The 16,866-nt window shown below is 36.5% G+C and overlaps 1 protein-coding gene across 1 annotated transcript in view; it reads right to left on the minus strand.

The window, feature by feature from the left end:
- Positions 1–8,994: 8,994 nt before the first annotated feature.
- Positions 8,995–16,866, minus strand: part of ALDH1A1 (aldehyde dehydrogenase 1 family member A1) — a gene marked incomplete at both ends in the record, with an annotated part of 51,404 nt that continues 43,532 nt past the window's right edge. The window contains 4 exons of the mRNA XM_080708750.1: positions 8,995–9,067; positions 12,795–12,869; positions 15,014–15,171; positions 15,440–15,604. Of these exons, the coding sequence (XP_080564876.1) occupies positions 8,995–9,067; positions 12,795–12,869; positions 15,014–15,171; positions 15,440–15,604 (471 nt within the window). The remainder of the gene's footprint in view (positions 9,068–12,794; positions 12,870–15,013; positions 15,172–15,439; positions 15,605–16,866) is intronic.

A 16,866-nucleotide genomic window follows, 5' to 3' on the forward strand; every position in this document is an offset into this window, starting at 1 on the left:
ACTCACAGACTGCATGAGTTTGTTCATTGCTAGGCAAGTCCCTGTAGCCACACGGGATCTCACTGGAATGATTTATAAGTCCATGGTCATGATGAATGGTGCTTGGCTTCCTACAAGAAGAAATGAGTTCAGCTGTAGCTATAGGAATTCACTGGGTGGTTTGGCAGGTTGCTCTATAGATTCACAGTGGTCTTGATGAGGCAGAGTATAGCCACTGATTTCCCTATAGAAAGGGCCTTTGATTTCCCCATCTGATTTCAGCTGCAGTAACAGGAGTTTGCTGTGTGGTTTGGGTGGGCAGTCTGGGAATTCACAGTCTTGAGGTATTGTATCATGAAGAGAAGAATGTGATTGCTTTTGATGTTGGTTTTCTGCAAGCACTGGCTCAACAAGATTTAGTTTTTCTTTGCTGGAGTTGGTCTCTGAGAGTCACCCAGTCTCAGCAGCAGCCAGCCCTGGCACAGGCTCACCAAGATGGTATTACCTCTACTCTTCACTCACCAGAGACGCAAGGAACTCACTTCAGTCCTCTGTTATCTCTGCTGCATCCAATCCAAACACATTTCTACTGTCTTTTTCTGTTGAGTTCTGACTCTTTTTTTTTTCCAATTGCTGAGAAACACACTTCTTGCTAGTTGAGTTCCAAGTCTCAGAGCAACTGAAATAGGCTATGTTCCTCTTATTCCACCATCTTTAATCCTTCCAGAATCACAAGTTCTAAAGGTATTCATGCTGCTTTGCTCTGCAATGGCAGCATTTTGGGTCTGGTGAGCAGCTTTGCTTGTCAACACTGCATGTACCCAGGATGTAGAGAGGAAGGGAATCAACCTTTTTTAAATATATATGAAACAAAAACCTCTGATCCTACAGCAGTGTTAGTGCAGCATAAGGATGTAATACCATTGTTTCTTTTGCAGTCCTTAGAATTTTTATTCTTCACTTACTGTTAAATAAATACAATGTATTTTAGTTTTGTAGCTAAATTATCAAAATACTCTGCCTTGCAAATGATCAAAGCTATTTTGCATTAATTGAGGGCTTCTATAAGCTACCATTAAAGATTTTCAGTTTTTAGGAGAAAGGGATAAATGGCAGTTAATAAAATGCATAGATATAGTATATAAAATGGTCATTACATAACTTTTTTTAGACAAAGTGAATAAAATACACACATATAAATGCAACAATGGAATAAATGCAACAGTGGATGTTATAAGTTTAACTAAACATAAGTTAAACCTGTTCAGTGTCATATGGGACCAAGGTAGCAGCACAGAGCAAAACTAGAAAGCAAAGGGTAGCAACCAGATCCTGCCACTGATAATTCAACAGCCTTCCAAGTACTGCTTGATTTCTCTGTGCCTCTGTAAAGTGAAGTTACTGAGCTAGAAGAACATTAGGTCATTTTCAAGCTCTGACATTCCATGGTTATGTGAGTGTGAGATGGCTGCACATTGGACACAGATGCTAAGCCATGTGCCTTTCAGCCACTAATCCTTCCCATTGAATTCTTGTGTGCCGAGTCTATGAATCAACCAACGGGTGACCAGCATCTCTGTGGGCTCCTATGCTACAATGAAAACCAGCCTCTTCTGTTTGTGGTTCACTGAGGTCTGCTGTCTCTGGCTATTAGCTTAAAGATTAATTGTGAGGACTGGTACCTCAGCTGAAAGGCAGTTGAGCTCATTTAATTAGGGTGAACTCAGCTTTGGTATTACATGCAACCTTAAGCTAACTCTCTGGCTCACACTCTTCTCCACCCTGTTCTTTCTTTGATAGTAAATTTTAATGTTTATGTGAAGAAAATGTTTTAAAATCAGAGGATATAAAGGTGGGGAAATCATTACAATTAGCCCAACAGGTAAAAAGAAGACTGAGAAAAGGAGCACACAGAAAGAAGATAAAAGAGCCAGATGTGCTAGTGCGTGTCTGTAATCCCAGTGCTTGGGAGGTTGGGAGAAAAATAACACGTTCACAGCCAGTCTCAGCTACTTAGTGAGGCCCTTTGAAACTCAATGTGACCCTGTTTCAAAATAAAGAATAAAAAATGGGGCTGGGTGTGTAGCTCGGAGGTAGAATGCTCCTGAGTTCAATCCCCAGTACTGCCAAAAATAAAAGAAAAGAAAGGAAGAAAGAAAGAAAGAAAGAAAGAAAGAAAGAAAGAAAGAAAGAAAGAAAGAAGAAAGAAAAAGAAAATAAAAAGTTGAGGTCAAGAGGAAGATCTTGGTGTACATATGAAACTCTTATTTTTGTTGAAATAAATATCAGTCTTATTAGGCAGCTAGATAGAAATGAGCAGGTCAGGGCAAGATTCCAATGAACCTAAGGCGAAGTTAAACTGGCTCTTATCCCTACCTAGCTGTGGCTAGAGAGCTACAGGCATATCAGGAGGCTCAATGCGCTGCATGCATCAACCTCCTGCACGGTTTCATGTAGGCACCCATGCATGGAAGAGTTTCCAACACAGCAAAAACAATGTGTAAGCTGTTGGTAGGAAAAGAGACAATGGCCTCCCCAAATGCATATACATGAGGGAGAAATGTTCCCAGACTGAATAAAGCTTTCCATGTGGCAGACTACATTCTTTTTTTTTTTTTTTTTTTTTACTCCAGAAGTTGTTTGTTTCAGACTCTTTTTTCTAGAGTGTAACTTCTTTGTTCCAGCTTTCTCTCACCCCAGAAAGGACTGTTACGGATTCTGTCCAACATAAGTGTACTCCAGTGTAACATTACCTTCACTTTCCTAAATAAACCTCTTATACTCTCTATTTGTGCTTTCTGTTTGAAAGTTTTCTTGAGAAAAAAAAAGTAAAAGTAAGAATTGAGAGAGGCATCACACACTACTCATTTCTTTCCAGGAAGAGATTATCACCCTGTTTAACAGTGCCAAGGTATTAATCAAATAGATCAGTAATCTGTACCTGGCATTTATTATTCCATAGGAACCTTGCCAAGTATTTTGCAACCATCATTTCATTTACTAGGATAATCAATTAGATAGTTGTCATTGTTAGTTCTCCTTTACAGGTAAATAAACTGAAACTTAGAAAAGTTGAGCAATTTGTTCCAAATTATAAGGCCAGTGAGTATAGAACACAGATTTGAAATCAGATTTCCGAGCTCCAGGAGTTTAATGATTATGTCAATCATTAACTGTTTCTCAAATATCAAGAGCCACCATGATCTAGTAAATGGTTTGTTGTAGGAGAAAGGGTTGATAATAGAGCTAAGATCATACACCAAGCCAGTGGAACCAGAATTTTGCATGTGTTTGACTCTAAAGGTCAGGATCTTTCAAGCATAATTGTGTTTTGAAAGTGCAGTTTTCATGTACTTAGCATGTTTCATGCTAAGAGATTTGTAACTAATTGATTTCCAGGTGCCTCCTCCAATGTAATAAAAACATAAGCAACCTCTTATTAAAGAAAATATTTAAATAAGTAAGCTATAAAATGAAATGACAGTGGGCAATACTGTCATCAAACATACAACAGTCACTGTATCTTCAAGGGAACATGACTTTTCCTTTTCATCACTGTTCAAGGAAGAATTTTTGTGTATTTTTTTTAGCTTGCATAAATATTCTTGTCTGGTTTATTATGAAGAATAGCAATTAAGAACTCAATATGGAAATTAAAGGTTTTTATTTTTCTCTAGAGCCACCAACTCCTTTTTGGCTGATTAATGTTAGCTCAGTAACTGAATTTGATGTGTTTTCTACATTTCCTCTCAGGTCAAGACAGTATAATCGATCTGACCAATTATTAGGTGTGCTTACAAATTTATACCTATTAAGCAATAGTAAGACAAAAGCAAAACATGATGGGTAAATGCAATGCACAGCTCGGCATTAATATTTGGATTATGGGGAAAAGGGTCATAAAGAATACTTAGTGGGAAAATTAGAGAAAATTGCAAATAGGTGGCATATTTGATATTAATATTTTGTCAATGTCAAATTTCCTGGAATACATAATGCCACTGTAGTTTTATGTAAACATGAAAATATTTCTAGAAATCCACACTGAAGTATTTTGGGAAAAAAGGACATGATATCTAAAAAAAGTATGTCTCATGGAAATGTGTTTATATAAAAATGCAAATAACAAAGTCAAGGAAGTAAACTATTAAAAATTAATAAATACAAGACATATGCAAGTTTTTTGTAGCACTGTAGTATCCCCTTTAAAATTTGAAACTATTTGCTGGGGATGTAGCTAGTGAAAGAACACTTCTCTAGAATAGAATCAAGTCCTGGGTTCAATTCCCAGTACTGTAAAAATTAATTAGTAAATAAATAGAATTTTAAAATAAGTTAAAATAAAGTTAAAAAATTAGGTTTTAGCCTAAATCAATTTTGTGTTTCAGAATTTAGTGTGTTTTTCTAGGACTGACAAATCTTTAGGTAAATGTCTTTACAAAACCAGGCAAACTAATATCCTAAAATTTGGTTGAATTCACTTCACAGTGACACTATATCAGCCTTCTATGAACATCTCTATAAATCACACATGTGCATTAAAGAAAAATTAAATTTTTGTGGAATTATTGAACACATGGAGTTGAACATTCAAAAAGCATTGCTTTGGTTGAGCATGCTTGTGGTGCATGCTTGTAAATCCAGTACTTAGGAGACTGAGAAAGGAGAACTGAGGGTTTCCAAACAGCCTCAGCTACTTAGTGGGTCCTCTGCAACTTGATGAGACCTTGTTTCAAAATAAAAAATAAAAAAAAAATAGGGCTGGGGGTATATCTCAGAGGTAGAATGCCCCTGAGGTCTATCCCCAGTACCACTAAAAACAAACAACAACAACAACAACAAAATCCACTGCTTTTTAGTGTAGGTATTTCATGAAGTAATAAAGTTGACTTCTAGTGATCTGAGAATTATCTTAGATATTGATGGATAAGATGATGATGATGATGATGATGATGATGATGATGATGATGATTGTCTGGGAGAAATCCACCACCCAGAATCCAAGAGCCAGTCAAAAGAGGTGATCTAGATCTTTCTCAAGCCTCACTGAAAATTCTGTGGTGTTGTCTTCAGAGAGATGTCTTCCTGGCTTTGTGTGTGTGGGGGCGCAAGGTAGTAGGGATTGAATCCAGAGGCTACACTCCTAGCTCTGTTTTTATCTTTATTTTGAAACAAAGTCTCACTAAGTTGTCGAGAATCTCACTAGGTTGCTGAGACTGGCCTCTACCCTGCAATCCTCCCATCTCAGCCTCTCAAGTATTGTGATTACAGGTATATACCACTGCTCCCAGATCTCTATGGCTCTTTCACAGAATGTCAAGCATGAAAATTAACTTGTTTCTCCCTCACTTGTGTTTCTGTTCAGGGTATTTTTTTTTCCCAGCATGCCCCTGTCCTGGTGTGCTACAGCAGAAAGCTTTAACACCTTCCCTGAAGTCAATGAATTTGTGTTTCTAGGGAATTTAGGAATTGCTTTTAATTTCCCTTCCTATGTAGTCTTTCACCACCAAAATGGGAAAGCTAAAGTATGTCTTCATAGGAAAAAATTCTGGGTAACTCAGCAAATAAAACTCTAATATGAAATTTGTATTTCACATGAAAATGTAACCTAGTAATTTAATCCAGTCTGAGAAAACCATCAGAATGATGGGACATGTATACAAGACTTCCAAAAGTCCAGGTGGATTGAGACACTAAAACATGATACATGTTGCCCAGGGAAGAGGACTTAGTGCTCTTGACTCCCTCCTGAGTTACATGAAGAAAGGGCCAAATTGTCCACTCAGGTGAACTCCATTTTAACTTGATGAGAATTTAAGACACAGAATGTTTCCCTCCTATTTCCAGGTAAAACTAAGAATATACATCCTGAAAAATAAAAAAGAAAGAAAGAAAAAGATAGGAAGAGAGAAAATACTACTAAATTAGACATTTAACAATCTGTACCTAAGACCTGACATTGTCCTTCCCTGAAAATTCAGTTTCAATTTTGTCACTGAGTTTGGTATTCCTAGAGATAAAGATACTTTCTACACGTGGAAATCAAAGACAACGAGATCATATTTATGACCATGAAAATGAACTCTTACAAACTCCTGGCATGGGCTAATAAGATATTCTCTTACTTTTTGACATCTTAAGAATTATTGCTAGGATGACTTTCATACAAATAATGGAATACAAATAATGTCTAGAGGCTCAGGACAAGCCAATATAAAACAGATATTTTTTGTTTAATCTTGTAATGTTTTATTTATACAATGAAGATTTAATTTTCAAATATTTTACTTGCTTCTGGCTTCTGTCATGTTCTGTGTTCGGCCTGGTTTGTTATACATTTAAAAAGGAAGGATAGACTCTGATAGGATGCCATTACAATATTAACTTGTCTCTATTAATTTATTTGCTCATGTTTTTAAACACATCCTTTTAACAAGGTAGACACTGTGTAATTTTAGGATAATGCAACCCTTCTCTGTATTTAGATATTTTTCCCTCCCAACATCTAAAGACCTTTTTTAGTTCTTCCTAGGATTTTGGTTCCTCCAGTCTTCAAAATGTTAGTTATGTCTCAAATCTTACAAGGTACTCCAAATAGTGAATCTTATAAGCTCATAAGAGTTTGAGAGACTCTTGAAATTGGAACTGAAATAATTTCATTATTTCAAGTTGAAGAAGCTCATGAGATTTCTCTATTTTACTTTTTAAAATTTCTTCTTTCTTCTTTTTTTTTTTGTGGTACTGGGATTGAACTCAGGGCATTCTACCCCTGAGCTACACCTCTAGCCCTATGTTATTTTTTATTCAGAAATGGGGGTCTCACTGTGTGGAGGAGGGCCTTGCTAAGTCCCCGAGGTTGGCCACGAACCTGCAATCCTCCTATCTCAGCCTCCCGTGAACTGAGATTATAGGCCTGTGCTACTACTATTTTTTCTTGTATCATTATACTTCACTATTGTAGTTGATCATATCATTATAATATCAACAGTATTAATGTAAACTCTGAATCTGGAAAACCAGGTTTTGATCCTCAATAATATTTAATGACCCTAAAGGTAATTAAGCTAAAATATAAATTGTCGAACTAAAGGATTTTAGAATACATGGTGCAATACACACATTTTTACTTAGACTTGAGTCATTCCCTGCATGGGACAGCAGAATAATGAGAAGGTCTTCATTACAATGTGTAATAGCAGCATGGTTCAGGGAGTTTTACACAAAGGGCGGCTTGCAGCGGCTTCCTTCTGATTGTCCAACCCTAGAACACTAAGTGCTGTCTCATTACATAGAACAGCATCTGCCAACATTAACTTCTTTTTCTTTCTTTTTTGTTTTTTGGTACTAGAGATGGAACCCAAGGGTATTCTACCTCCCAGCTACACTCCCAGCCCTATTTTTATTCTTTATTTTGAAATAAGGTCTCACTGAGTTGCAAAAGGCCTCACTCAGCTGAAGGTGTCCTTGAACCGCGATCCTACTGTCTGAGCTTCCAAAATGCTGGGATTACAAGCACGCACCACCATTCCCGGATCCACATTGATTTCTTAGTGTGTTAGGGATATATGGGGCTAGGAAGAAGGCAAGTTTTCTGCCAACATAAATTTGAGGAAAAAATTACAGTACAATAAAGTTAAACAGTTTGCAGAATTTCTCAGAACCTAGGATATACTAAAGTGCAATTTGGAACTCCAAGAGGAAAATATATTGTGCAGAATGTCTCCAAACTTTTTTTTTGGGGGGGGGAGGGGGTCTGGGGATGGAACCCAGAGGCATTTGACCTCCAAGCTAAACCCCCTACCCAATTTTTTATTCTTTATTTTGAAACAGGGTCTCACTGAGTTGCGGAGGGCCTCACTAAGAAGCTGAGGCTGTCCTTGAACCACGATCCTCCAGTCTCAGCCTCCCAAATGCTGGGTTTACAAGCGTGTGCCACCACACATGGCTAACTTTTTCAATTAAATATGTCCTGACAGATTATGTTGGAGAAACTCCTTCCCATTTATTCACTGAAAATCTGCTCAACTCTAATGTCAATACTCAGTCAAATTTTGTTGTGAAACCATCTTAATTTTAGGTGATATTTACCACCATCCTTTAGTCCATTACTACACTCTTGTGGTTCTAGAATCTTTATTTCTATTTATATCACCACCTTTTACGTGGTACAGAGATTGTGATTTTTTCACTAAATTAAAGCATCTTGAGATAATGGGCCATATTGTATCTATTGCCTAGAGCTTTTAGAAACTCAATAAATATTTACAAAGGACTGATACCATCTGTCTCAAATGTGTGCTGTTGATTTCAAGGATTCTAGTGGGAAATAAGATATATTGCTTTACCCATTTGAGAATAGGTGGGTTACACTTTTTATTTTAAATTCAGCATTATGTCCGACTTAATGCTTTTTGAGGACAAGGATAGTATGTCACCATAACCCAAACTTACATCTAAAAAAATTCACACTGAGCAAGAACCATGCGTAGTTGTCTTTATTAAGCTTTATATTCAGATTACAGCTAAGTATTTAATTTGAGGAACAAACATGACATGCTATGAAACATCTCAAGACACTCCAAGTATTTCATAACTACTGGGAACAGAGTGACTTACTCTGCAGTTAAGAGGTATGTTAAGTACTTCAAGGAGACATTGAGGGAAAGAGGCTAAGTGATTAATGGCTCTCTCCTATAAAATGATTATTCTGGAATAGTAGCTACAAAGATAGCACATGAGCTCTCATGGATCACAGAGCTAGAGAGATTATGCATCCAAATCTATCATTTCTATCTAGGCCAGGACTTGGTGTGTGGGGGGGGTCACATATCAAAAGTAAATTATTCTTTCAGAATAAGATACATGCCACGTTTTCTACCTGTAGTACTAATACTAGTATGATTAGCTTATGTTTTAAAAAATCAAGAAAGGAACAATTTTGTCTTTAAATCCCACTGTATTCGTAAGGGTAGGAGATGCTCAGTCACTGACGAGTCTTCTCTCCATTCTTGCGGTTTATGAGTTCTTCTGAGAAATTTTCATTGTGACTGTCTTAACTTCTGTGTATTCATGGAAACCATATTCTCCACTAGAGAGAAGGAGAAAAATATCCATAAATACAGTTGCAAATGTCCTATAGTCCCTGATTTGGTAGGAACAATGAAAAATATTTTCTATGTGCAGAGCATTTCATATGACCTGTAAGTCTGATTGTACATAAATCCCCTTGTATAAAAATCTTTAAAAATGTCTTCCTTGTAAATAATTATGTATTCTCAGTTGATTTTTTATAGAGGTCATTCATTTTTAACATTATACCACTTGGCAATGAAAATTCTAACTACTGAACAGACAATTCAACTCCCCAAAACTTTTATCATAACAACTTTGGATTCAAATAAATATAATAATATTAAAATGTGTATATAAGAGGAGAAGTAACAGTATATAATCTCTAAAGAATAGTATAGCAGTTGTAAACTGAAGTTGAGCTTGCCTTGACCATGTGCGATTGGCGCAGAAGTGGCAAGGGGATGGGAAAGGAACATGTGTCCATTTTTCTTCTAAGGTGCCTTAATTTTTTTGTAGCTGTAACTTTAACAATATCTTTTCATTATCACAATGCAAAATCCTGACCTTTATTGTCTGAGCTTTCTTTTTTCTTTTGATTGTTTGCATGTTTTCTATTTAAGTAGAAAAGAGGGTAGGGGTTTTCCTAAATTTAAACTTTGGGCTTATTGCAGATGTTGTTTTCCTCATTTATACAACCTTCCTTAAACTGCCACCATTTGCTTATATAACTCTTAAGACCACCCCAATTGACCAGCAATGAACAAGAGTCACTCCATTTGTACCCTGGAATCTTGTAATCAGGTTTATACCTCCTACCAGTTTTGGAAGCTATGATTTGCCCTTCATTAAAGGGACAGCGGGAAGGATAACTGGGCTTAGTTATTCTCTGTATTGTTTTGAAGATCAAATTACATGCATATAAGACTATTCTGAAAGCCATAACACTTAGGCACATGTAGGTTTACAGAGGAATAAGATCTTGATCCTTTTCTACCCCTCCCTTTTTGTGATGTAGACAGGTTTAGAGAAGACATCCTTCCCTCCTGAAAACCTAATCCCCTTACACTGATTATTTTCTTGGGCAATTAAGCTTTTGAAAATGCCTTTTAAAGGCTTCAATGAGCACGCTCTTCAAAGTAATTAAAGGGTTTAGACTCAGCTGTCTGAAACCCATTAAAAGATAGTATTTTAATAAGTATTTTATCTCACAGAGGTAGGTGAATTAACCCATGATTTTCACCAATAGGCCTTCCTTAGATTTTGGATTACAAGGGCACTTGAAACTCTCAGGAGAATATTAAGTGTGATTTTGTCACACTTGGGCAGAGATAGCTCTGCTTTCTTAGGATTCTTGTGCAAATGTCTTATCTATGGAAGAACACAAAAACCGCTTATATTTGTCATTTCTCTTTATCTTTTTAAGTCTATTAAGTTATTAGTTTGAGCTTCTAAAATGTTCAATGTAAAAATCACCTAGGACTTTCTGCAAATGCTGATTTTGATTTGCTAGACCTGGAGTGACGTCTGAGACTGCATTACTAATAAACTTCCACATGATCCTCATGCTTCCCATCCACAGTCCAGACTTAGATAAGTAAAAAGATACTCGTAGTGTGATGCCTGTTTTCTCCTTATGCCTGGAAATGAACCTTGCACTAATTAAGCAGACACAGAACACATGTTTGCTGAACTGAACTGGCAAATATAATCAAGCAAGGGAAATTTCACTTGAGTTCTTGCTGTAAGCCCACTTGCTTACAGTACTTCCTGGCTTTTTGTTTTTGAAAAAGACAGGAGGAAATAACAGCTTGTAAGGTACTGATAACCAATTAAATTTGAAATGTCCTATTAGCTGGGTCTCAAGTGATCTATGTTAGCCTATGTGAAAATGAGCGTGATTACACCAAGGGAACGGTTTCTGCCATTAACCCATTCGAGTGCTAAAAGAGAACAAAGACTTAGAAAGCAAGGTAAGGGCACATGTTACCATGACACACCCTGTGGTTTGCATACCACTGTGTTGATACTTTGGAGACTTGTCCCAGTTGATCAATTCTGCTTTTTAACTTTGAGGAAAAATTCCAATTTAACTCTTAGGGGTCATTTGAAGCTACTTCTTCAGTCATTCTTTTTAAACATTTCACAGCATTAGACTTGTTCATTAAACTTACCAAGTTTATTGGGTTTATTTTAATGGCATTATTCTGCCATTAAAAATTTGGGTGTAAAAAATTTTATAGAATATTTTTTCCCTTTTTTGCAGTACTGGGGATTGAACCCAGGGGTATTCTACCTCCATGCTATACCCCCAGACTCATTTTTTATTTTTATTTTTGAAACTGTTTTACTAAGTTGCAGAGAGCCTGCCTCATGCTCTGCAACTTACTGAACCTGCAATCCTCCTGTCTTGGCTTCCCATGTACTGGAATTACAAGTGTGCACCACCACGCCCAGCTTTCCTTTGTATTTTCACAAAGGAAATGATATTTACTCATATTATGGATCTTATGGAGGTTATGGATGGTTGATTCCTATTTTCAGTTCTTCTCCCATTTCATTTCCATGCCTTAAAGTTTGACCAAATTGTATTCAGCAACATCGATATGTTTTGTCTGCTTTAGTTGTTTCATGTCTTTGATTATTTTATCACCATTCCCAGAGAAATGAATTAGATAGCTGGGCCAGCAATGAATTGCCCTTCAAAGTAATCTAATCTCTGTAACAGCTTTTTGTACAAAGTAATTAGTTCTGCTAAGAAATGCTGCAGGAATGGACATTATAAAGAAAAGAAGCTAGGCAGGGGGTTGTGAATCCTCACCTTGTCTTAGTTTCAAGGCTGGGGAATGAACATTCAGTACATCACTGAACTGTCACAACCCTTTTAAGAGGAATTTGAGGAAACAGAAGCTCAGAAGTCAGACAACTTGAAAGAGGCTGCATGGCTAGCCTGTGGTGGAGTCAGGATTCAGATGCAGCCAGTCAGTTATGTCTTTTCTGCTATCTCTGAACATTTTTTTTAAATCAATAGATCTTTTGCCACTACCTATGGCTTCAACAATATCCTAAACATAACCATGCATTTTTGCTATTCCACTAAGATCCAAGACATCTCTTCTTAGATTTGGGACTTAAACTTGGTCACAATTAACCTTGAAATCATAGTTCCCACTCACACCCATAAATCTACGCCAACCAGCCATGCTGCTCACTCCTCAACATGCCATACGTAGAGTTCCATCCAGAAATACCCTCTTCTCTACTTTTTGACAGCCTATGCTTGCTTCCTGACCTAGATGAACTTCCTTCCTTACCATATCAATTATCATTACATTTTTATTCACTAAATTCTCACTGGGGCTACGATCATAGAATCTTAAGCATGGAAAGACTCTCAGAGACCGTTGAGTTTCTACTGCCTTCCTGAAAATGTTTCCCAAATGGATTATATTCATATATACAACAAACAATTCTAAAAGTAGGTAGTAATTCAATCACCAATGTAAAGGGTATAATATGGCACTTTATGAGTAGTAGGAGTTTAATAAATTATAATTTCTTCTATTACCTTTCTCATATACTCATAGAGTATATCTAATATTTAATTAGCTATTTGGTGGTATGACTTTCTAAGAGTGAAGAGTGGCAGATTTAATTTAAAGTAATTAATTTAAGGATTAATTCCCTTGGAGTGAAGACCATTTATATCAAGATAAGCATTTATCATAATAGAAAATTAGTCTTACAGTTCTCGTCCATTTCCAGACATCTTGAATCCACCAAAGGGGCTCTGGGCAGATACTACCATATAGCAATTGACCCTAGGGGAAGAAAAGGGTTTTAAAAAATACTTTTATTTATATTTTTCTTTTTTTAATTTGTTATTGGTAAAAATACTTTTAAAATAAAAGTCCTATACATACTCAATCATAAAGATGGATGATAATTAGTGTGTTTGATGCCCACCCTCTCCTGACCCTGAAATCAGTTTACATATATGTAAAGCTTCAAGATAATAGAGGTTGAGTATCTGAATTGCTTAGAACCAGAAGTCAGACTTGGGAATTTTAAAAATTTGGAATATTTGCTCTGACTTTATGGGTGAATACTTTTTAGTCCAAAAATCCAAAATTTAAAATGTTCCCAAATCCAAAAATATTTGGACAATATGTTGACACATTGCAGAACATTTTAGATTTTGGGATTCTCACATGGGAATGTTCAACTTGTACTAATACACAGTCAGTGTTGAGAACCATTGTTTTAGAATCTGACTCTCAGCTCTGTCATATATATATATTGGTGGTACTGGGGTTCCTGGAAACCCTTCTACCTCCAGGCTACACTCCCGGACCTATTTTATATTTTTATTTGGAGACAGGGTCTCTTAGGCCAGCATGCCTGGCTTCAAACCTGCTGATCCTCCTGTCTCTGCCTCCCAAGCGCGGGGATTACAGGCATGCGCCACCACGCTTGGCAGCTCTGTTATATCTTTTATGACCGTGATAAACTACTTAACCTCACTAAGCTTCTAGCTTTTTCATAGATGAAGCTGAGATAAGAAATTATAAGATAAAATAAGTTGGTAAATATAAAAACACAGTTCAGCTTAACTAATGATGGCTCTCCCTTGGGCTAAGGGGAAAAAAAGATGCTAGAACTGACAGAAAAAGAGGTGCTTGGCTGAGTCTCTTCAGAATACTCTTCAGTGTCTGATTTTGTTTGTTTGTTTTGGTCTTGTTTTGCTTTGTCTCTTTAACTGGAATAGGTATGAAAAGGAAAATAATAGGCTATTGCCAGGACTGAGGAAACAAAGGTTGGTTTGAGGAGACGAAAATTACTAAGAGTGAGCGTGGTGGTTCACACCTATAATTCTAGTACGTGGGGGGCTGAGTCAGGAGGATCATGGGTTTGTAACAAGCCTTAGCCTCTTAGGCCCTCTGCATCTTAGCCAGATCCTGTTTCAAAATAAAAATAAAAATAAAATAGGACTGGGGGTGTAGCTCAGAGGTAGAATGTTCCTGAGTTTCATCCCAAGTACCACAAAACAAAACAAAACAAAAACTACCAAGAAAAATGCCCAGGGGTTGAGGGTTGGGTAGGAGGTGCAACTGGTTGAGAAATACAGCCTCAACATTTTAATTTTCTAAATTAAAGCGCAAAATGAAAACATGTAAGGTAGTTCAAGAATAAAATACAAAACTGAAACACATCCTTCAAAGTTCAATATTCTTCTAAACTACCACTTTCAGACATTAATAACTCCAGAGTAAGATTCTGATTCAGAGTAAAAATTGTGTTCGTAATATATAGCATTACCAAATAGACACTGTCCTATCTAATTAGGCTTGATTGAAATATAACTTTTTAAAAATCTCTTTTGTACATAGCCAATGCCTAGAAATTACCTATCAATACTTACATTGTATGAACCAAACAGCCATAAAATATTTTGGCTAAGCAATTTCAAAAGGCTGGATAGAGCAAAAGAAAATAACCTTCTTCTAAAGTTCTTCCAAAATAGCAGTTAGTTTTTTGTTGTTTGTTTCTAAGGCTGTAACTGCCAGGCCATATAACTTCAAATGAAAAATTCAAGGTTGGGCCGGGTGTGGTGGCACACACTTGTAATCCCTGCGCTTGGGAGGCTGAGACAGGAGGATCGCATGGGTTCGAAGCCAGCCTCAGCTACTTAGTGAGGCTTTCCACAACTTAGTGAGACCCTGTTTCCAAAAAAAAAAAAAAAAATATATATATATATATATATATATATGTAATATGTATGTATAGGGTCTGGGAGTATAGCCCAGAGGTAGAAAGCTTCTGGGTTTCACCCTCAGTGCCACCAAAAAAAAAAAAAAAAAAAAAGAAGAAGAAGAAGAAGAAAAATTCAAGGTTGGAAAAGTTCAAGTTAACCTGTTGAGCTGTCTAACATCAGTAAGGCATGTATTACTTCGGTTTGACTTACCACACTGTCCCAGCTTGCAGAGCCGAGGAGACTGTTATAGCTTTATCAAGGTCCTTAGTAAAGACTCCTGCTGACAAGCCATAGGAAGTATTGTTTGCTCTCTTGATGACATCATCTAACGATTTAAACTTCATAATTTGTTGCACTGGTCCAAATATCTATGCCACAAGAAATGAATGAAATAAATCAAGATAATAACTTAAAACTAAATATCTTAACGAATACTGAAGATTTTTTCTCTCCCTATCAGCAATTCTAAATTAGGTAAGATTTTGATTCTCACCTCAGAACTCTGTGTAATAATCAAAAATGAAGAGTAATATTTACTTTGAGACATTCAAAGAGCTGAGAAAGGGACAAACTGTACAGACTTCTGCAGAAAAAAACATGGCAACGAAGGGAAGAGAACAGAAGGAAACCATTTACCTCCTCTTTAGCGATGCGCATCTCGTCTGTGACATCAGAGAAAACTGTGGGCTGGATAAAGTAGCCTTTATTGCCCCAGCGGCCTCCTCCACATTCCAGTTTGGCTCCTTCTTTCTTCCCACTTTCAATGAGTTCAAGTATTTTATTATGTTGCTCCTTGTCAATCTATTTGAAAAAATCACATGAAAGAGAAAAAATTAGCAACTTATAAAGAGTTCGTTAAGGATTCAAAATGTAAGGATATTACATTTAAATCTGATATCGAATCAAAACAGTTGGCAGAGGCCCAGATACATTCTTTGGGCATATTTTAATTCCCATGAATCTGGAGGAAAAAATACCTTGGAAGATCCTAATATTTAGTATCTACATTATGAAAAAAGTATATCACACTAGAAACATATAGCAACCTTTCACACAATTGCCATTTATTTCAGTCTCAAAAAAATGTTTATAAATGATGGAACATTTATCTGAAATCCTAACAGAAATAAAAGGAAAAAGAAACAAGAAAAGGAGATTTTATTCTGTTTTAATTGGCCATGCCACTTGGGAAGCAGATACTTCTATTTGGATCATTCCATCCCTGAACCATTCTTTCTGGCCTGGCCCACACCCATGGGTACCACATCTGACCATAGGTTGAGCATCCTTCCTACTTTAAATCTGTGGGTTTGATTTCAATTTCTGGCCAGTTTCAATTGCCATCTTCCAGCTTAATTAAATGGGCCACATATAAATCTATGGCAAGTATTATGGAAGTTAATTTTTTATGATTTTATTGGTACAATGTAAGTATACATCATATTGAAGCTCAAAGCAATACAAACATATATGCACACAACACTGGGTGTGTTTCTCTCTGGATCCCAGCTTGCTCCTCACCCCTCCTCACATGTTAGTGAAATTAGTAGTGCTACCTTTACGTATGGTCCCAACATTATTTGAATTGTTTCCACCATCATTTCTCCTTTTTCTCATCACCACCACCCTCCCTCATCTGCTTCCACTATTTATTGTTCTCTTTCCTCAACCATCTAAAGTCCCTTTTGTTTTGTATTTTCTCTCTAGCTTCTACACATGAGAGAAAAAGAATGCCCTTGATTTTCTGTAACTGATGGATCTCACTTAGCATACTGTTTCTAGTTCCATCCTTTTTTTTTTTTTTTGCAAGTGGCATAGTTTTGTTCTTTATGGCTGAGTAAAATTCCATTGTGTGTATATACTACATTTTCTTTATCCATTTATCTGTTGACAGATACCTGGGTTGCTTTCATAATTTGGCTATTACAAATCTCACTGCTACAAACATAGATATGCATAAATCATTATAGTATTCTGATTTTAATTATTTTAGAAAGACATCACAAAGTGGTGTAGTTCAGTTATATGATGATTTTATTTCTAGGCTTTCATGAAACTTCCAC

This window comes from Muscardinus avellanarius, assembly GCF_963383645.1.
Source record: "Muscardinus avellanarius genome assembly, chromosome: 13".
Taxonomy (NCBI): Eukaryota; Metazoa; Chordata; class Mammalia; order Rodentia; family Gliridae; genus Muscardinus; species Muscardinus avellanarius.